Here is a 23,101-nt window from a genome sequence, read left to right on the forward strand (position 1 = left end):
GGAATGCTATCTGTCAAATATTGATCTGAATGCTTTGCCTAAATTAAAAAATCCACTCCAGTCATCTAAGGCAACGGTCTCATTTGGCGGCCTGCAGGCTGCATGCGGCGTTTGAAGCAATTTTATGCGGCCAGCGAATACACTTCAATTATGTATTTGTTGCAAGCACAGAGTTGGAAAAATTTCAAGATTTTAGTTGTTTTAAATCTGAATTTACCTTACTTTCATGACCATCGAAAACTAGCACAAATAATGCCTTAGAAAATCTGTAAAGGATCTTATTATTTTATAGTGCAATACAAGAATTTACAGTGAGACATAGAATTCAAGGATTTGAAGGTAAAGGTTTTATTAACATTTATATGTCCATTTTAAAAATAAGTATGCTCAGTTACAAAATTTTGCACTAAAGTAATCGCTTTGTTTGGGAATACTTTTAGATGCCAACAGCCCTTTGTTTGGAAAATCAATAAAAAAAAAAAAGCACCCGACTGACCTAAGCATCTACAATACGTGAAGACAGTTTCTAGTAATATCTATCCAAGGCTACAGATTTTATCGGAATTGAGTACCATCAAATGTCTGGTTATACTAAGAAATATAAGAGTTTCTAAAATAACTTATATACAAATATATGTATTTTCATTTATTCGTCAATGAAAAATTTAATAACTAATAGAAAGAGACTGGGTTGTCATTATTTATTCTCAAGTTTTTTCCCGCTGGTTTATTTTCAGGCAATTTTAAAGTAGGCAGTTTAATAGTTAACATTAAATTATTTGAAGTAAATATTTGTCTGAAAATATATTTACCCGTCAGTATATTTGAATTAGAAAAGTAACGAATAAAATTGTCTTGAAGGTGCCAAACTTTACATTTCAGACAGAAAATAAATAAAAATTTTCATTTTTTTTTTTTTTTTGGATATAATAATTTTTGCTTATGTATGTTTTGATAAATATTTAATAAGAGAAATTTAAAATTTATTTAAAATATTTTTTGAATTTATTAATAAAGATTTTCCCTTTTGCTTAAAAAAAAAAAAAAGACCTCAGTTGTTATCAGATTGGTCATTTGGTCTGCATGCAGTTTGAATTTGAGACCACTAAGGTAAATGATCTCCTAATATTTTATCACGATGAATTACTTAAATTCATTGCCGTTTTTGTAAACCTAATTAGTTCTAGTTAAGTAATTTTAAACAAAAAGAGAGTGTGCAATTAACGCAGAGTTTTCAAACCATTTAGAATGTAACTACTTTCAGAATTATGACACAGAAATGATGTTTTAATATGAGAGTAAACAAACACGAGGAAGGCGTGCTTGTTTAACGGATGACCTGAACGAAGGTTAAATGATAATTTCCCTGCTTTTGTAAACAACCACAAAAATACTTTCGCGTTCATTTTGGCCTGAAAATTTGAGCAATGTGCTACTTTAGAAAGACGACCGGTTTCTCTCAGGAATCTCTGATTTAAAAGAATTTAGAAAATCCAGCAGAAATAATTGTTTGAATATTTAAAATGTACCGTTAAGTGCCAAATTTGAACTGGATCCTAAAAATCTAAGCTTTGACTATTGATTTATCGTAATATGTTTTCCTTTGTGAAGTATCACAAAACTTTCAATAGGAAGAAAACATTATTTGAAAATTTACTTTGAATAATCCCTTAGAATTACTTAAAATATCCCTTAGAATTTAAATGTTAAGAGTTCTGAAATATGATTTCAAAAATAGAAAATAAAATCTATGTTTTCTTAAATTATCCATATTTTTAATGCCGATCATGTTTAAAATTTATTGAACTTTGATAAAAATTTATAAGAGTTAACAAACTTTAAGCACTTTGAGAGCAAATTCATGATAATCAAGATGATCATTCGTATGCAGGTGTTTTTTAACTGGCTTTTATATTTACTGGCTTATATTATTTTTACTGGCTTTTTATTGGCTTTTATAATTATTTCTGTAGTGAAATAATGTAGCCTACAACGGCCAAGTATGAATGAACTCTAAGCATTGCCCTGGTAGATTTCACGACCCCGTATCTCGACAGCTGATTTTAGATGGCTGAACGGAGATTTACTGGCCTTTCTTATGTGTTTTCTAAATGCAAGCTTGTCCACGTTAGAAAAACACTCCCCTCTTGAAATCATCATTATAAGGATTGTTTAGACCAAATAGTTTACCATAATAAAATAATCTATGCTTACCAGTTTATCCATGCATTTAATCTATTCATTTTGCAAGAATTTCAAGACATTTTTAAAAAGTTTAATTTAAAACGCATTTTTGATTTCATATAAGGCTATATTCAGATGCAGTTGAGAGGAAAGTATGTTTTATCACATACACGGTTATTTTGATGTAGCTATTAACCCAAACTGCACATTAAAAAGTAAATACTGCATGACACAACAAGTTAGGTGGTCTATACTTTTTCGTTTTTTGAAATTTTCTTCAAGGTAAATTCCAAATAATGTGGATTCAAGCCTAAATAATTGATAAAAAATTAAAGACATATTTATGTTAGTATTTGATAGTAATTATAATAATAATAGTCCATTCGTTTTCAAAAGAACGAATAAAACGAAACGAACGAAACGAACGAAAGTCTATATAAAATGAAAAATGCTACTTGCTTTCAATTTAGAAGAGCAATCATAAATTTATTGTCCACGTTTGAGAACTTACACTTCGAAATATAAATACAAAGTGACATTAACTCATAGATCTGTGTAGCATATAATTTTAATAACCTAGACAAATTTCACATAACAAATTAATATTTCCCTGTAACTAATGAATTTTATTCCATTTGTATGTAGTAAAAGTTATACGCAATAACCAATGAATTTTAATTTTTCCTGTACGTAGTAAAAGATGCACGCAGTAACTAATAAACTTTATTTGTGTGCATTGCACGTAGGTTTAATATATGAACAAAGGTTACTCCATTAATTACTAATATATGAACTGAATATAACATTTTGTTTTTTGGAGAAAAGCATTTTAAATATATATATATTTTTAAACTGAATGTTAAAATACGTTTAAAACTATATTATCTATGTGAAGTTAAAAAAGTTAATATTTAAGAACACATTAGATTTCTTAGTTCAGACCATCTGTTTTCAATTATCATTTTGGGTATACTGATTATTAGAACTGCAAACAAAAGCGAATAGTAATCTTCAGAGCGTTGGGAAAAAACCCTATTAAATTAAAAAAGGCTTTTATTTTGTTTGCAAAAAAGGTACATTTTTTTAATACTTACAGATACATATTCAAGGATAAAAATTAATACGTTGATAACACATAAATACAGATAACACATGCGGAGATAGTCAATGGTGTCATATTAGGCCTCTATAATATAGAAAATGTAACGCAAAGTTTAATAGCCATATTAGCTTAATGGAACATAAAGCACACGAATGCTGAGACACACGCATGTGCATGTAAGTATATCAAATGCAAAATAATTCTTCCGTCTAATTTGCTGTATCTGTGATTTTAGACAGCTGTCGAATTAACAAAATAAGTTTAAAAAATCTAAAAAATTAAAATGATCATATAGACCTCTTTTTGTTAAATTTTTGTTCATTTAGTTTTCAAATTATACAATATTAAGCAAAAGTAAAAAACACTACATGCTAATTTTTGAAAACCTAATTTGCTCTTCGCTTAATGATATGGGTACATGCCATTTAGCGCTCACACGATTTTATTATTTCCTTAAATCTAATTGAAATGCTTATTTTTATCCGTATTTATCTAATTCTATGGAGCAAAGATAGTACTATTTATCTGTAAAAGAAAGAAATTATAAAAATTTAGCTTTCGTTTTCTGACAGATATACGAGGTACCTGTTATCAGAGTTACAATATTTGAGAGGAATCAAGGTGTGTCAGTTTGTTATCAAAATTGTTCACATTTTGTTTTTCGAAATATAGTTTTTTAAGAAAATTTTACAGCAGAAAGTTCTGTAGAGTAATTTCAATTTCTTCACACTGGTTACGTCCATGAAGAAGACGTATATGGGAAAGAAATTATGTGCAAAATTCTAAAATGTGCAGTAAAATGAATGGATAAGCATTACCAGCTAGGTTGTTAAGCCGCTGGCTTTCAAGGGCAACATGTGGCCTACAGGAATCTTAAGCAAGCAGACTAACATTGCTCTGTTTTCCTACACACTCGTGTCACGGTAAAATGTTTTAAATGGGCATATATTTAACGTAAAATAATAGATTTGCGAGCAGACACGGCAGCTTAAAAACATACCAGAAATCGCGTTTAGGACACAAATTTACTGTTACATATTATCTTATTTATATAATTGTATCATTTTAAGATGTATTTGGAAAGAAAGGAAGTTTAGTGATTAATTATTATAGTTTACTGGAACAATGCGCAAATTACTTTAGATAAATTACTTAGGAATGAAAATGCATATCAGCTCTGAAGAGTACTATTTAATTGGTAATTCAACTGTTCTTTTCAAAACTTTCTTGTATCAAATTACAGCTCTGCAGAAACTTCAAGATAGTATAATCCTTACATTTCTACAAGATCGCCAAATGTTTCTGCGAGCAGACATGGCAGCATTAAAATTCTGGCTTGATTATCGCTGCAATAATTAGTGATATATATATATAATTATTTGAGCTAAATCTTAATGCCCGAAATAAATATACATAATCGGTTAGATTAATTGCTCAAGGCAAAGGAGATGAGGTAGAAAAGCCCAAGAAGAAGAAATGTCTTCGAGAAGGACTTTTTAGGGAAACTGGTTCTTATTTGTGTTACTCATTTAATAGTGTATATCCATTCACTATTCAGTGGCCATATCTACTTGGCCATAGGTGGGCTTATGTATAATCGGCATTTACAGTAGAGCACTAAGCATGCAAGTTTATGTGTTAAATTTTTATATTATAATTAGTTGAGTAATAATTAATTTAGCTATGTATTTTTCTTTTCTATTCATTGCGAACCAAAGTTCTAAAAAGAAACCCAAGTCATTCTATATCAACAATCCTTAAAAATTTAATACTTAATAGGCACTTTTCCGTTTTGTCAATGCAGGCGTTAAAGTTGCTTATAATGATACAACTGATGCCAAAAGTAATATCCTCGCTGGTAACCTTTTATGCCTCATTTTCAAAACAATTCGCAGACATTTCTTATCAGATTGATTGTTTCTTTCAATACTGGCATACAGTTACATAGAAATTTTACCAGATAGTTTAATTTTAGCGCCCTAAGGCCATTCGCGGTAATTAAGTCAATTACGATGCAATCACACCGCTCACACGAAGGCGAAAATATAGAAAAGTCAAAGTCAAGGATTAAATTTATCCATTCTAATGAGAATGCACTAGCGAAGTAAAGCACTGCGGTTTTACATAATTTCTGAGTAAGCTATTCGTACGAATTGAAATAATTCTTGCATTTAAACTTTTATTCCAAATTAAGATTTAACTTGAAATTATCGTAGATAATTACTGAGAGAATTAGATTTTTGTAGCGTAGTTTACGTGAGATGAGATCACTTGGGGTCACGTGATATGAAAAGGCGAATCGGGATGTTGAACCATGAAAGCATAATAAATTCTTAAATTAATATCTTTTCGCAAATTTATTGTCTTTATTTATTGGATTTTTTACAAAATTTTAAACGATATTAAAATGTTTATGCCTTCAAAATAAAACATTCTTAGAACTAACATTTGTTAACATTTTTTATGTGCATTCTGTATGTTGTCGCCAATAAAGTCTGCTTGGCGAGATTTGCGCCGGTGAAACGGCAAAAGTACCACTTAATATTACATATACATTAATTAGAGTATCAAGAAGTTTTGTAAGGAGTAATACAATTTGTTGCATCTTTTGGCTAGTAGAAAGAAAAATTTTCAGTTTTATAGTGAGCATCAACATGCGTTCTATAAAAATCATCTTCTCAAAGCGAGTTGGAAATTACACATGCTTGCTCTTACTTAGGCTTTTAAAAACTTTATTTTATTTTGAATAGGACAGAGAAATTACAACTGTCACTAAAAAATTTAGAGGACTGAAACATGGGATTTTTCTAATGAAGCACATAGAATTATTTATATAGCAATAATAGCTTCAGAGCATCTTAGTTTAAATTTTTAAACGTATTAAACAATGTTTGATTAATAATTCATTCATTTAGAATAAATTATAAAATGTAATAGCATAATAATCGTTTATTACATGTAAGAAAAACTGCAAATTTTCAGAATTTTCAAGAACTTTTATGCTACTTAAGAGAAGCTATATATTTTCAGATTTTTGAAATGCCTGTAGATTTTTGATTATGTGCCTAGAAATATTCAATGATATTAATCAGCTAACCATTCGAGTTATCAAGATAAGAAATGCTAAATACGTCATGCGATTTTTTTCAAAAGTTTCTCTAGCCTGGTTTTTTTGTGCCGTATAAAAACATTTAGCAATCGTTATTATTTTAATCCTCAGATATTTGATTGCCGCGTACGACAAGAAATTATTGTATACAATCGGAAATGCAAACTACTAATAAAAAATGAATCTTGTAACGATTTTCTGAAATCGGATTATATAGATCATACAAAGCAATGATCCATAAACTCAAGCGTATAAATCTGTCTCGGTCAAACAACAGGATAAACTTTTTAGTTATCTAAAAAAAAATCAACGTGAAAATTTAGTAAATGCTGAAATATAGTAATCAGAAAGCAAATATATAAATGCGTCACTTGATGTGTCTCTAAGTAAAGAATTAAACCATGAAGAAGACGTATATGGGAAAGAAATTATGTACAAAATTCTAAAATGTGCAGTAAATGAATGGATAAGCAGTACCAGCTAGGTTGTTAGCCGCTGGTTTTCAAGGGCAACATGTGGCCTTCAGGAATCTTTAGCAAGCAGACTGACATTGCTCTGTTTCCTATACACTCGTGTCACGGAGAAATTTTTTAAATGGGCATATATTTAACGTAAAATAATAGATGTAGAGACTTACTAATTAGAAACGGCACTGCCCTATTTTTCGGCATAATTATTTTTCAGACAGGTCACCTTGTCACTGGACGTCCAGACTCCGCAACCTGTAAAAATACCAAGGTTATAATTATTCAAATTCGTGGCCATTATCACTCGTATAAATTAATCATAGTTATTGGTAAGCAAATAAGCAATCATTGCTGTTCACGCACAAACAAAGCATCATCATTTCAGTTTTGCAGTTCTAAAACTTTTTTAAAGCAGTCATAAATTTATACTGATATGTTTTACTCTGCTAATTCGATCTGCTTATTTCTAGTTCATCTATAAATGTAAAACATTCCATAAAGTCAGAAAATGGCATTTATAATCACATAACATTGCTATTTCGCAATGCTCTTAGATTCACTTATGTTCCAGATAAGATCTGGCCTCTGTTGCAGTACTTTTATCCATGAAATATATCTTATCCATGCTTTCTGAAGTGACAGAAAATTTTAGAGAGAAGTTTAAACATTGAATGGACATTTTACATACTGAAAATTTATGAGCAATTTTATGTAAATTACGGGTGAAGGAATATATGAGATTTTCTAATAAAGATATCCATTTTATAGCCTGTAAAAGTTAAAGCCTGTAAAAAATGTAATCAGAAATGTATGAAAAAGTAATCAATAATTTAAGGAAACTTAGTAAACAAGGACCGTCAGTTAAATTAATCCAGCCACTACATGTGCTATTCATCTTATTAGTTGGAAAACCACTGAATTTTATAGTTGCATTCAGGTCATTGCACTATGCTCATTTAAAGAATGTGATTCATGGTCTGATTCCATGCACACTGAGCATTAACTTCTCTATGTCAATACTGTATTACAAAGTATGTAAGATAGTCTTACTATTAAATATATAATAAACATACAAACTAGAGTTTATAAATAGGAAAAGTAAAGGTATACGTTCTGAATCTAATGTTATCCAGAAATACGTAAAGATTTTATGTTTAGGAAAATTGAACTAATGGAAAGTTGTTTTGCACTGAAATAAAATCGCAAGCATTTTTTTTAATTAGTTCACATTTAAATTGATAGAAAGCGCTGGCCTGTAGTAACAATCACAATCAGAATAACGATTCACTTTGTGATCATTCGAAAATATAATATAAATCTAAAAAAACAGTAACTATTTTTATTGGATGATTCTGAAAAAAAAATCTCTGATACGTTACTCACTTAATTTCAAAGAAACACTGTTGAAATGTTTTCCACTTTTCTGTAAATAACTCTACACTTCAACTATCAGATAAAAGGAGGAAACACGTAACTATAAAAATTACATTAGAAAGTTCAAAGAATAGGAAAAAAATTAACATATAATGAAATAGTTAGGGTTTATAAAATGCTAGGGTATGCTAGGGTTTATAAAGTATGCTACCAAAACTTCCCATTGTTCCATAAATTATCAAATGGATATCCGTCTCACTTGTGTAGGTTAAACACGATACGTTTCATTATGCCTCGAAATACCCATGGACCTATGGACCCAAGGGAAAATATTACCATATTATCGGTGAATAACATCGGTAAATATATCGGTGAATATATACGTATTTTTAAATATTATTATTTAGTATTTCTGCCAAGACATGAAATTATCCAGTATCGTTTTTAGTACTTTCCTGACTGTGATTGCTGCTGTCGATGAGATACAGAACCCTCTACGGATGAAATTTTGAACTAAAAATTTCTTCTTCCCGCTCTCAAAAAATTTCTATTTTATTTATTTATTTATTTATTTTTATTTATTCATTTTTATGCAAATCACACTCCATTAAATCCACTCGTTTGACCTGATTTTTGAGCAAAACCCGCTTAATACACACAACCGTTTGATTTTTCCCCTTCCAGATTTTATGAATTTTATGATCATATATTAAAAACCTAATTTTATTTTCTAATGTCGCGATGATGTAAGAAACTCATAAAATAAATTGCTTTCTGATTTATTATTCTTTTAAGAAGATGTGCGAGAAAAGATCAAAAAGTAATGTTCACAAATTATTTTTCAAATTATTGCTACAAATTATTCAAAATTTAAACAAACAGAACATACACATTATGAAACTACATGTCTAGATAGACAATAAAGTAACATATGTAGAGAGAGAGAAACTACACCTATTAGATTTTCAGCATAAAAACCGAGATTCTCGAAATACATCTACCATCGTAGCGCCATTTTTAAAGTTTTGTTCATACTAATCCGCTTTCTTTCGGACCCTCTGCATTATAAACCCTCTGCAGATTGCAGATATTTAACTTCTTCATTCGAAGAGAAGCGTTGTTTTCCCAAGCTATTCCATATGTTTGTGGCGAAAGTCCATTTATTTGTGAATTCCGGTTGGTGTATAGCCTTTAGTCACAGAAAAAGGAGATCGTTGCTCTTAAATCGCAGATAACATTAACATAACTTATCTGCCAAGATGAAATGTGCTATTTCCATTCCCGAAATAGAAAATTTTTTTATACTTCTTCCATTCATTTCCGATCCGTCCTGTAATTAAGGAATGACACCTAATTAAATGAAAAACCCACACATACACAAATAAATAGGGAATTTAGCATATTCTTCAAAAATAAAATTTTATGAAAAGAATATAGCTGTAATTTAGCAGTTGTATTAGATCAGATTTCGTAATGATGACAGTTATGAGTTTCAAAGTTCGTAACGATAACAGTTATGAGTTTTCATTTAACAATTTTGTGATATTACAAAGTATTGTTAGTAATTCAAGAGCGCTGGATGTTACTAAACCATCATTCTAAAAATTCAGAATAATGCACTCTTCAATGCAGATGACCGTATATTGGTCATTTTCCTTTATTTACCTTCCAATCAACGTTTTTTATTATTTGTCTTCATACGTTATCTTTAATTGTCACATTATGTTTTCTTAATTTATTATAATATAAGTTATTTTCTTAGAATGTTTAGAAATAAGAAAATCGGCAAAGATATCTTATAAAAAACTATCTGTATCTTTCGTGATCAGTGCTTATATCCCAGGTAGTCTAAAAATTTCTTTCTTATGTAAGTGTTGAATTAACTAGTTCACACATGCTGTTTTATTTGAGAAACAGATCATTTGAAAATATAATATAAATCTACAAAAACAGTAACTATTTTTATTAGATGATTCTGAAAAAAAATGTCTCTGATACGTTACTCACTTAATTTCTAAGAAACACACTTTATTGAAATGTTTTCCACTTTTCCGTAAATAACTCTACACTTCAGCTATCAGATAAAAGGAGGAAACACGTAACTATAAAAATTACATTACAAATTTCAAAGAATATGAAAAAATTTAACACAGTATGAAAAGATGGCTAGGGTTTATAAAATATGCTACCAAAACTTCCCATTGTTCCATAAATTATCAAATAGGTATCCGTCTCACTTATGAAGGTTAAACATGGTACGTTTCGTTATGCCTAGAAATACCTATGGACCTATGAACCCGAGGGAAGATATTACCATATTATCGGTGAAGGTAATTCTAATACTTAAGGGTGTGGTTAGCTACTCCGCCTTTTATTTTCGGGCCGCAAGTATCTCAACAAGGCCGTCAAAATCATTTCCTGAACTGATTCTGCAAATCTTTGGTTATAAGAAAAAAAATCTGTACTCATTTATTTGTCCACTATTTGTAAAGTTTACGAATACTGGTATTTGTGCATATACTTCCGGATTTTCAAATGGAGTGACGCCAATTTTTATCGTTTCACCCATTGTTGAAATCTATGCTATTATAAGTATTTCTCCTCATATTTTTTTGCAATTTAGTAAAATGCAGGTTAGCAGTCAATGAAAAACGTGATTTAAAAGTAACTTAGTTGAAGCAGGAAATCAATTTTTCCATTCAATGACTGAAAAAAAAAAGTCTTTCGGGAATTCTTTTTTTACCTAAATTAATTGAAGCTTTATGAAAGAGATTGAACCACAATTCAAAGTAGAAAATTTAGCAGTTTATAGCCTTATTACAGGAACGGAATATATAAAGATATAAAAGGTTGGTGGATTAATTGATTACGTAAGGGAAAGATGACTTCTCTGAAGACTTTTCAACAGAAAGTTTGTCTTATTTATATTGTATATAAAGAAAACTAGGAAAAATCCTTATGCAGCCAGCCCGTTAGGGGCCCAGATATGAACCCAGGTCGAACGCTCTTAAGTGTTAGCAATCTTGTAGGTTTCTGCTGCGTTTAGAAGCTTATCTGAATGTCCTGCAGACCCTACTACTCTGGGAAGCGAGTGATCACTTTAGTTAGAAGCAATGATCAACACGTAAGACGGTTAGAATAACTTTTTGTTAAACTTTTAAATGAACAGAAGGCATTACTTGTACTTCAGACACTACTTGGGGGTATTTAACATAAGATGAAATTAATTTCAGTGTAAATAATGTAGTATGGTGTTGGTGTATTGAGAATACGGCAAAGCACACTAGGGCTATCTGCCTAAGGGGAGGGATGCCTTTCGTGGAGGACTTTCTAAGGGAAACTGGCTCGTATACACGTTACACATGGGGAAAACCACGAAAACGCCCATGCAGCCAGCCCGTTCGCGGGATTCGAACCTCGGACCAAACTACCAGTGTTCAGCGATTTTACCGCTCGGCCGCTGGTGGGCCAATAATGTAGTATGAGACTACACACAAATTAGACTATTTCAGCTGGTTCAAGATAATTTACGGTGCGTATTATAAACGCTGGTTAGGAAGATGCTAATGTGAGGCTGACAGATATTCTGACTCTAAAACCTTTCCAACCCTTGACTCAAATGCGCAGCAACTAAATTTTCATTGTGTTGAAAACTACAGTAAGAAGCAAAGAATAATTATACTAACTCTGACACTAGTGAGTCATTATGTAAGTTAAGTAGTCTTTATTCAATAAATATTAGCAAGTAATAAAATAATTATGGGACTAAAAATTACTAAGTTCATAATTTTTTTTAATTTAAAATTAACAGTGTTCATTTAAACCTCAATAAAAAAAAGTAACATAATAAACATTTTTATTATTTTCTTGCTCTTATTTGCCAGCAGTAAGCATTAAAATATACCTACTAAAAATAAAAACAACAAAGTAATACTTTTTTCCAGGTTCCGCCCAAGCATTCTTAAAATGTGTCAGATACGTTGTGACGCATTTGCAATCTGGTTAACATTTCTTGGAGCGCTGTTATTATGGAAGTCCAAGGACGTTTGCGGCTATGCACTTACAAATTAATTGAACAGGTATTGTGTTAAGAAGCTCACAAATCTCTGAAAAGAGGTCCAAAACTATATTTGTCAAGGTCTCTTACTTATTCAATTGCATGCTGTTCGAATAAGTATACATAGTTGCCCCAGATTTCTTTGAAGGCCCTTTCTAGTAACTGCCACAAGGTGGTTAGTTGTATTCGATAATAAAATTGAAACAATGGGTCATCTTTTGTACTTACTGAAAGTTTTTAAAAAAACTATCCACTTCTATCATTTCATTACTTACTTTCAGAAATCGAATGTTACATTCTTTCATCTTAACGTTTTGCGAGGGTGCATAAAAGTGCTCATAAATTTTTAGAAAATGGCTTACATGGTCTCATACAACTGTTGTAATCAGCATCGTAATTGCCCATTTCTGTGCCCTGCGCAAGAATTTGCATTTATGTCCGTTAATGAATTAAATTTGGTAAAATAATAAAATAAATGCATTATAATAGATTTTAATAAGATTTACTTTGATTGCACTTTTCTGGCTTTCATTTCAACAAATTCATTAATTATATTATCATAATTAATATTTTAACTATGTTGTATTCTCTGAAATAATAGAAAGATTGGGTTATCATTCTTATCCGATAGTTGATTTTAAATAATATTTTATTAATTTCAACTTACTAAAACTTCTCTCCCACAAGGCAATAGAAACAGGAATAGTTAGAAATATTCAAAGAGTGACACTGATATTTAGTTAAGACTCAGTTTAAACCAAACTTTTGAAGAGCGTATTTACAATATTAAGAGAACATGGAAATTTCTATATTTTGATATAAGAGTCGTTACAATAATAAATGCAATAATAAATAGTCGTTACAATAATAATAAGCTCAAATACCTTAATTTACCTTAATTTTCACATGTGAATTTATATTTTTTTTATATTTGTTATATTTAACAGCGAGATATTTTTTAAATCAGCAACACCCGTACACTGTAAAGATGAACCATAAAGAAAACAAAAAAAGTCACAAACAGTTTTATTTTTTGATAATGCCAATCTAAGACAATAGAAGGTCAAGAACACTGTAAGTTTGTATTTTAAATAATTTTCCACATGTCAAGTTACTTCCTTCGTCTGGTGTTTCATCTGTTACCGTTATCTTAACTCTTTCGTTTTAGTGTATTAAAGAAATGTGTTCTCTATACCCATTTTTTCAGCTAACTTCCATGAAATTTTATGCACCGAGTGTGCTACTGTTACACCCCGAAGGCATACTGGGAGGAGGGAGAAAATACCTTATATACTCCCTCTTAAAGGGTGATTGGGGATTAGGGGACCCAATCGCCAAATCCAGGTGGTGACGAATTATCATCCACCACCTTTTAGTTCGGGCGTCACTGTAGCGTTATTAGGTTATTTTGAAACACGAAATGTGAAAAATGTGCAAGATCTTCGCCATGACTCGAACCTGAACCTCTTGAATACGCGCCGAGTGTGCTACCGTTACACGACTAAGGCATGCTGAAAGGAGAGAGAATATAGAGTAGACCTTAGGCGACTGTCTGATCTTAGGCGACTAAGCTCAGAAAGCGTACTGAAAGAGAAAAAAACAAATTGCGCTCTTGTTTCAAACTATCAGGTTAGAAACTTTATGAAAACTTCAAATATAAAGCATTAAAATATTTCAAGCTATAATGACTTGCATAAAGCTATAAAACACAGTACATGTACGAAAAATGTTTAAAAAATAAACCGTCTATCTGGATACATGAGAACTGCTTTTAAATGTTTTTAATATAGCAGAAGTCTTCAGTCGAAAACAAAATTTTGCTGAATGCCGAAGATCTGAAGGACACTGCGTAAATTACCACATCTGATAAATGTGTGTCTGTACATAAATGTAGACAATAAGTACAGTTTTTAATTATAGTTGCATCGGAAATACCGAAGACTCTTTACTACCTTAAACAAAAAACAAAAATCAGACTTTAGAAAACACGATTTCAAGGTCGGTAGGTTTTATAATTAACCTTATTTGTATGCATTTGATTGACTTTCTCCTAGCTGTAGTTTACTCTATTAATCTGAAATAACTCATTTCCATATAAAAGTTACATACATCTGGCTGGGTTTAAAATACGCAATATTTTATGTACGTTATTTTATGTACCAGAACTAATTACTGACCTTTAATTCCTCTTTTGTTACGCAAAACTGAATTAAAAAGTATTTTCAAGGAAGAAGGTCTACTCTTGAAGAATGCGTCATCTACCCAAAATTAAACTTCCAGATTGTTGAGAATAAACTTGGAGATGGGCATTCTGTAATAACAAAAGTGTCAAAATGGACTTGAGATAGAGATAAATCGTTACGCTTTATGCAATATCAAGAATGTTAACACCACTTGCTTAATAAAATATGCTAAAATTCTGATGAAATTTGAACTAATGTGTTATTTAGTTATTTGCACATTGATCCACAATATTTCTTTGATTTGTTTAATATTTTAACATTAATATATTTGTTAATGGGAACTTTACATAATTTTATCATCCATCTTAGGAAGAACATTAACTAATTATTTGTATTCGTTGATTGTAATTTGTTACGCAACAATGCAAAAATAAAAAATATATGTATGCGCTAATTTCACCTCTAGCTCAAATGAAATTTATTTATTTATTTTTATAGAGTTAGTTATTTTTGTCACTATTAAAACAATTGTTACTTTTTATGATTTTCTTGAATTTGTCATAATGTCGTCAAAATGGCAAAAGTTAGACATTATTTCTTGTCATTTTATCTTCGAATTTTGAATAAGGAAAGCAAATCGAAGTCAGTTAGTCGTCATTTTTGCTTAATTGATAATAACGTTTATGAACTCCATCCTATAACAGTGTTCATATGTTTTAGGAAAACTGGAAAACATTGCAGTAACGTTAATCTTCTGCGCATACCACATGTATATGTAAGATACGCATTTCAACATGCCTCTAAGAATCTGGGAATCTCTGGGAATTCTGCGATACATATTATATAGTATAATTAACATGATCACGATTCATCATATAAAATTCCTTTTCTAGCAATATTTCAAAAACCTTTTAAAGGGATTTCTGTTTGATTCTCGATGAAATTAGAATATCCATTCCACCCCTCCCCGAAAAAAAATAGAAAGTAAGATTTCAAAATAACCGGCTGGCAAAGCTACCTCAGTTAGGAAGAATACCTCATGCATTCTACTAGAATTTAACACATTAAATGATACTAATAAATCTGAGAAAATATGTGCATTCATTCTGAACAATACTTCCAGTCTTCTTCTAAAATTTCTTAACATTAAAATCGTAAATAACTTAAGACATAATTAAACATTTTGTCAAATTTCTTGCAGTTTTTTTTTAAATATAAATATTTTTCTTGTGTTTTATATTGTTGGTTCAATTCATTATTTTTATCCGGAACTAGATCGCTCGATTAAAGAAAAAATTTGTAATATACTACAGCAGTTATCAAGAATAAATTATGCCAGATTATCAAATAAAAAAAAAAGATTCGATTTTATAGAATTACCATAACTATAAATTTTGCTCTGTATTGAGAATTTTTTTTTCTTGTTTTTGTTTTAAAGTTACATAGGCAGTAATTCGCTACATCATAACTGAAGTTCCTTCCGAATAGAAAAGGGAATTCATTACCATCCTTCTAGAATTTCCATTAATGTGTTACATGTAGTAATTTGCATGAAGTAAATTATTGCTGCACAGCAGTTAGATACACGAATTTTTTGTATGCGGATTAACGTACTGTTGGAATATTACTTTTTACTTAACTTTCTCCATTATTTATATAATGAAGGTTTATACTCTTCTATCAATCTATAATTCGTCGAAGGACTGAATTAGATTAGAAATGATAGAGTACATTTCGAAAAAAATAATATTAAAAAAATCTTAGAATATTTCTTACATCCAGCTTAAAACAATTACATATCCTTCCAAATCCCACATATATCTTAACCACTTTATTACTGATTTTGTATTTACGTGCAATCCGAAGACCCATGTGCATCTTTCTACCACCGCAACATTTCTAGTGCAATTATGGACAATAAATTGAACTAAATTCTATTGCGTACTTTTGAAATTTTATTTTTTAACGCCGTAGTAAAAAACATTATTACTGATGATCTAATTCTAGTAAATTTGAAATTCTGATAAGTCCATGATTTGTTTTATTTACCCTTATTTCATAATCGATGGTGTAAAAAAGACAAATAACCCTTCAATAAACGCCTATTGTCTTAAATGAATAAAAAAGTTGTGCCTTCGTTTTGTTCATTTACAAGTTGTTTCATTTTCCCGTGCACTAGTTTTCACTAGAATATTTTCCAAAACCAGTTGGAGTTAACCCTGAAACCTGCAGATATTTGTCTCCGGAAGAGGAAAAGGGTTTTATGGTCAATCGAAATCAATAACTTTCACCACTTTTAGGCTGAAATATGTCCTAAGGTGATAAATTCTCGTTTTGTTCGAATTTTGCTCAACCTCTGTTGCGATAAAGCTTAGTACTTTACTATCATGATCCAACATAAGAAAGGAAAACAGTTTAATGCATGAACAGGTGCTTTATTTTCCAACAGTGAAAAGCAGAAAATAGAATAAGGGTTCAGTCTTTCAAAAGTAAAAAAAAAGTAATAATAATAATACCTAACTCTTCATAATTTCAGTTACTAAGTAGTATTTAGGATAACCGCAAATTATCAGAAAAAATTGCATAATAATCTCATTATTTTTTATTAAAGAGATTACAAACTGGCCTCTTAGTAGTTATCGGATCATACTAATAATACTCTAATAATAGTATAGGTAATATACCATTTAAAAATTTTCTATTTGCAATTCTTTGGCATTAAATAAGCTATAAATTCATCAAAATCGTTTAAGAAACTGCCGGATAAACTGTAGAGACTAAAAAAATCTCAAATTTTACAAGTGTAAAATTTTCAGCAAAAACTATTTAATATGCTATTTTAGGCTTAGAATAACATCAGTAGTATACGTTTATTAAAGTTTCCTATGAAACAAATGGATATATACAAGGAGATACCAAAAATTAATTCAGTCCAGTTATTTCATTAGCAAAATAAGCGAATATACCTGTCATCACGTAAGATTTCTTGCACGCATTTAAAATATTATTTTATGTACATTGTATGAAAATGCATGAATACTTAAAGGAGTATTTTTATGTTGTTTTATCTTTTAAAAGTGCAGTTTCGTTTATTTTCCTACATTTGTCATATAGAGCTTACTTCAGAGGATGCTAGTTCATGCTACTCATTTCATATATGTTACTTACGAAATAGTTCTAGCATTATGATTCCATACATTATAAAGTATAAGATGCAATTCAAAAATTTATTAATCGATAAATATTTCAATGATTTAATGATTGAATTATTAATTGAAGTAAACAAACAAAATGTTTAATTAGGTATTTATTATGATCGTATGCACTTATTCTCATTTCTGCAACATCTCACATCTGTGCAAAACATTACTGAAAGCTAACACTTCCAGAAGAATATTTCTTTGTCAGTTGCTAGAGGTTTGAAAATAAATTGTAGAAAATTCCAAGGAAAATTGCATTCAATCAAAAAAAATTATCCGATTAACAATCAATGAAAAAACTGCATTCAATCAATAAAAAATCATCTAGTGAAAATCTTTTAATGCTTCCTGTTTACTTAGCAATTTAAAATATTACATCTATCAGTTAAAACTCTATCAGTTAAACATAGTAAAATGGATTTTAGCACACGGCATTTTGCATACAGCACAAATGCTTGTTCTCATAACCCGATTTTACGCAACTTACATAAAAATTGAAGAAGAAACTTTTTTTTTCCCTCTCTGGGTTTCCTCTTTTCCGGAAGGTAAGTGACCTTCCGGAAATGCTATTAAAAAATTTCGCTTGCTTCGTATTTTGAAAACTGTACATTAGTGCTAAAAATTTATAAGATGACATTTCGAAACGAAATACAATGAAATTTAATGGCGCAACCCAACAAATTATGTATAAATTACCATGGATAATTAAAATCGCTTCAACTTGAATTACTTGAAACTAATATATGAATAACTGCTTTTAACCAAGGTATGTAACATGTATAATATACTTGCAATCAAAAAACACAGTTTTAGATTTCAGTTCGTAAGTTTCTTTCCTCTATAATCGTAGACTCTAATATTATATTTTTATAATCAAAACAAATTGTATGGTGTGCATTTCTTTGAGTGATAAACTAAGCAACGTAAATTAGGCAAAATTTTCTCATTCATTACAAAATAAAAACAGACAAAATACTAAAAGACAGATTGATACAGCAGAAAACAAATAGTAAGGCTCTTCCAAATACCGGTGTTCCATTCAGAGAGGGTGGGGAGAAGAGGTTAGACTCCAGATAAGCACCTAACCTCTTCGAGAGAAGTGGAGGGAAAGGAAATGGTTCTGGAATAAGATTAAAGGCAAAGTTAAAGAGAAAAACATCCATACGGTAAAAACTGGCTACATTTCATAATGTCGCCGAAATTATTAGATGCCCTTTTTTAATGTGTCCTACAAGAAATAATTTTCAAAAATTTAACATATATATAACTTTTCATGTGTGGTTGTGCATTAATATTTCTGAAAATGCTTGTTTTATATACAATTCTCGTTTTAATAACAATAACATCTACTCTATTAACTAACGTGAACTTTACAAAAGAAGCAAATATTTAGCTATGTGTCCTATGATTCTGTATCAATAAAGAGAATAGCCAAACAGAATGTTTTTACATGGGGTTAGTTCTTGTGATATATTAATGATGGTTATTATCATACGCATAAAATTATTAGATTATTAAATAAAATATCATACACTGCGTATTCATAATATTTGTCATCAGACATTCTCACAATTTCAGAATCAAGCATAAAGACACAGACAAAACACTGATATTGTTAATTTATATCTATTTTTACAATACTCATAGTTACAAAAGGCTGAAATGAATTTATCATATTTAAGAATCAGCATAGATTCATAATGCACAAAGGAATTTTAATAAATAAAGTTCATGATTATTATAAGATTTGGTGCATATCTATAATTCTGTATTAAAATGAAGAAGAATTACTGAAAAATTCAAATAATGATATAATTACATTAAAACATTTAATGATAAAAAAGAGGCTTTACGTATAAAACCATATGTAGCACTCACAAAGAAACTTCAGAAATATTATAGAAAATTTAAATTAGACAGATTGAAAACTTAATGAATATCTGCACTAAAAACCGCCATAACTTTCTTTCTCGTTTATTTTAAGTAGCAGATTATACTCTTAATCTTTCCTTAATTTCACCTTGTTTTACTTCGATTGTTCTTTGATAACAATTGATTCGATTGTTACTTGAAAGTCACTTCGATTGTTTCGTAAACATTTTACATACTCATAATTAAGATTTACATTAAAATCTCAATTATGAGAATGTAAAATGTTCAGACTGAAAATAATTACTTAAAAATGCAATTTAGGGTAAGTTATTCAATGACACCTTTTTTTGAAATTCCTTTTTTCAACATTAAACTAGAACAAGCTTCCAGAATTGAAAGGTTAAGCATTTTATAACAATAAGAGATATACTGTAAAAATTTCAATAATGTCTTTCATCCAAATAATGTCTAATCATCCCAAATAAAACAAAATTGTCATTCATTACGTAAACAGAACTGAGAAGTTAACTTCCAATAACATCCTAAAAAGGAACTGGAGAATTTTCCAATGGCACATATTCTTTATATAAAACATCTATAAGGACAATACACTGTTGTGTAAGACTTACACTAAACTCAGAAGAAGAATGCAATAAATGAATGACTATAAAACATGCACTATCCATTAAAAAAATTAATTAAAAAATTTACTTTTTTATAGCTTAAAATAATATTGAATTTCCTAATTTTTCTCTTCAACGTTTTGGATGGCTTTATGTTTTTGTCCCTATAATACCTCAAATAAAATGCTACAAAATTTCTTTCCTCTCAGTTGCACCTTAATTTCTACCAATAAAAGAATGCTACATAAGCCTGTAGTTTTAATTCCAGGTTTAAAGAGATCAAGGTACCAAAATTCAACTAAATGAAAATTACCCTTTCATAGACACTATGAGAAAACTCGTTTTCGAGATTATATATTATCTTTTATTTAATCACAATAGGATGGTCACATGGATTTAATGAGGTTCTAAAATTGCCGGTAGCGCCACATGCTGATATGCATATTAAGAAGTAAAATTCTTTTTCATTAAAATTCATCTTATTTTCATTATTAAACTGGATAGCATTGCCTCTAAATGTGACACGAAAGTCAAATTTTCAGAAAGGAAGAGTAATGGGTCAGTAGAATAGCATGCTGAGACAAGCTGAAAGAGTACCGGCTAAACTGGTATCTGAATTGGGATAATGCAGCATACGTTTTTACCTCTCGTGAACCTGTGCAAATTTAAATATAACGACTGAAACAAGAGGAAGTGAATAGCATTTTCCTGAAAAAATGTTTCCACAAAATTTATAAGCGAGTATCGAAATAACTATTTGAAGTCAATGATTTAAAAAACTGAACAAGTAGGTACTTTTATTTTGAAAAAAAAAATAATAATAATGCCTTGAAATGTAGGTCTTAAGCTTTAGTAAAAGAATATGAATTTGAAAATGTTTTAATGGCATTCATTTAGATGGAAAAATAACGGTGGTTTTTATTCTGGTTGCCCTTATTTAAAAATGTTATAAAAATCATGCTAGAATAAAGCTTACAATCAAGTACGAAATGAATGCCACAAAAAAATAAAAACACCGACAGCATTTTATAGCAATTAATGACAATATACGTATATTGTGTTTATGTTAAAATATAAACTAAATTTTTCGGCATTCTAGCAAAACATTTAATATATTACATAAATATACATATAATAGTTGTTTATAATACACCCCTTTTATAATATACATATAATAGTTGTATATAATACACAACTATTATAATATACATATAGTAGTTGTGATATAGCAATCACATGGTTTGATAAAATCACAACATTTATTTGAATAATTCCATGGACAATGTGCTTTGTAAAGTCTCATCTTAATTAATCCAGTTGTCTTATTATTTGACTTTTCTATAACTTCTTTTGTCAGCTTCCATCATAATGCAAATGAATTTAAACCATAAGTAAAATTGAAAATCTAAAGTATTTTAGAGAGGATCTGATGGCGTAGACTGGCCGTTATTCTACTCTAAATTTTACGCTGTTGCAAATTTAGCAAGCTGGCAAAAGTTTCTTCTAGTCGATTTCTTCACGTACTATTAGTCAGAAGAAGCCGAAGTTAAGACTAGGTTTTGCTACTTTTGTATTCTAGATTCATTTGAACTTGAATTTGTGTTTACAGTTGTTTGTCTAATTGTAAGGTGGCGGAGGTTTTGTTCCTGATGAATTTTGAGTTTGTGCAACTGGCAGGTCGACTTGTTAATAAATATTTTTATTTCAAATTTTTGCCCTCGTTTATGCTACATCTCTTTTCAGGAAACGTCTCCTGCAGTTTCTTACAATTACTTTGGTAATTTGGTAGTTTAATAGTATTAACGTACTATTTTAATACCCAGAAAAATGAGTAAGCCATATAAGCAGTGGAAAAAGAGTCCAAATACAGATGAAATGCATATTTGAGATATTTTTAATTAAACTTTATTTATTGTGAATGCATTAAAGACAGTGTAAAGACGTTGCAGAGTCTAAGTGTGTGCAATCAAAACGAGAGGAGAGGATGAATCGAAGAGTAAGCTTTCAGCTAAAATAAAATTATGACTATAGTAATTATCTAAAAACAATGCTGTAATATTTAAAAAAAAACTAATAATGAAACTGCTCAAAAGTGTAAAGGAGATATGGCAAAACATAAATATTGTCTGAACCCTAAAACCAATTCAGACTTATTTTTAAATCTCTGTGGCAAATTGTTTATAAAACGGGAAAGTACATAAACAATTAATCTAAACAGTTACAACAAACAGTAATTAAATAACGAAAACAACTATAATATTTAATAATTTATCTGAATATTGTAAGGATTTATTTTATTCTAATCAGTTATTTTTAGTTTTCCTTTTCTTTCCCTTCTGATTTCAGTCTCCTACCGGAATGTAAATTTTGTTAGCATTCAAATTTAAACGTGTGTCAGAAGCAGTATTTAAGCTGAGTTTCAAGAGTTCGAAAAGAGTAGTAGTGGACTTAGTTCCGAGTTTATGCTGCGTGTTTGGATTTAGCTCTCTTAGCCGGTGTTAGACACCTTTCAGTTTATACTGATATTCCTCGGCTCGCCTCTGCTGTGTGCAGCCGATTTAAAGTTTATTAAGCTAGGGAGCCAGTCATTAAATATCTGTATCTTAATTTACTAGTGATTTTTTACATTTTTATTTTCGGTTAATTTATGTAGCCACAAGTGGTGGTGATTTGTGAGCACGAAGTGTGTGCATTTGTTTTAATTTATCTTAAATAAAAAGGTTATTTAAACCTTTCTTCTGCAGTATTTATACTTAAAGACAGCGAGAATTCGCTACTTCGTCTTTGACGTAGGGTCAACGTTTTATGCCACCAAAGAATACCCATTGACTCTATAATATGTGAAGTAAATACAAAAAAATGTTTTATGGTTAAACAAAAAAGTAAGTCTTTTCTTTATCATTTCAACAAGTTTCTGAAGTGTTTACTGA

General features: G+C 29.9%; 1 protein-coding gene and 1 long non-coding RNA gene across 4 annotated transcripts in view; one reads left to right on the forward strand and one right to left on the reverse strand.

Moving 5' to 3' along the window:
* The window catches only part of LOC118188691 (uncharacterized), a 120,709-nt gene that overhangs the window by 52,889 nt on the left and 44,719 nt on the right, over positions 1-23,101 (forward strand). Inside the window, exon 3 of one of the 2 annotated variants that reach the window (XR_004758152.2) lies at positions 12,181-12,692. The exons of the other annotated variant lie outside the window; for it this stretch is intronic. This is a non-coding gene — a long non-coding RNA (uncharacterized LOC118188691). Of the gene's footprint in view, positions 1-12,180; positions 12,693-23,101 lie in introns of those variants that run through there. 2 annotated transcript variants of the gene reach the window in all.
* LOC118188689 (uncharacterized) overlaps positions 1-23,101 on the reverse strand; it is a 51,626-nt gene that overhangs the window by 22,707 nt on the left and 5,818 nt on the right. The window contains exons 2-3 of one of the 2 annotated variants that reach the window (XM_085807520.1): positions 14,471-14,604; positions 7,033-7,117 (exon numbers count right to left, since the gene is read on the reverse strand). In XM_085807520.1, the coding sequence (XP_085663646.1) occupies positions 7,033-7,066 (34 nt within the window). In that variant the 5' untranslated portion in view covers positions 7,067-7,117; positions 14,471-14,604. The remainder of the gene's footprint in view (positions 1-7,032; positions 7,118-14,470; positions 14,605-23,101) is intronic. The other variant, XM_035359186.2, reaches the window with a different exon arrangement.

The sequence above is a fragment of the Stegodyphus dumicola genome, chromosome X1 (genome assembly GCF_044657685.1).
Source record: "Stegodyphus dumicola isolate Sdum_Otavi_A_Nest chromosome X1, ASM4465768v1".
Classification (NCBI taxonomy): domain Eukaryota; kingdom Metazoa; phylum Arthropoda; class Arachnida; order Araneae; family Eresidae; genus Stegodyphus; species Stegodyphus dumicola.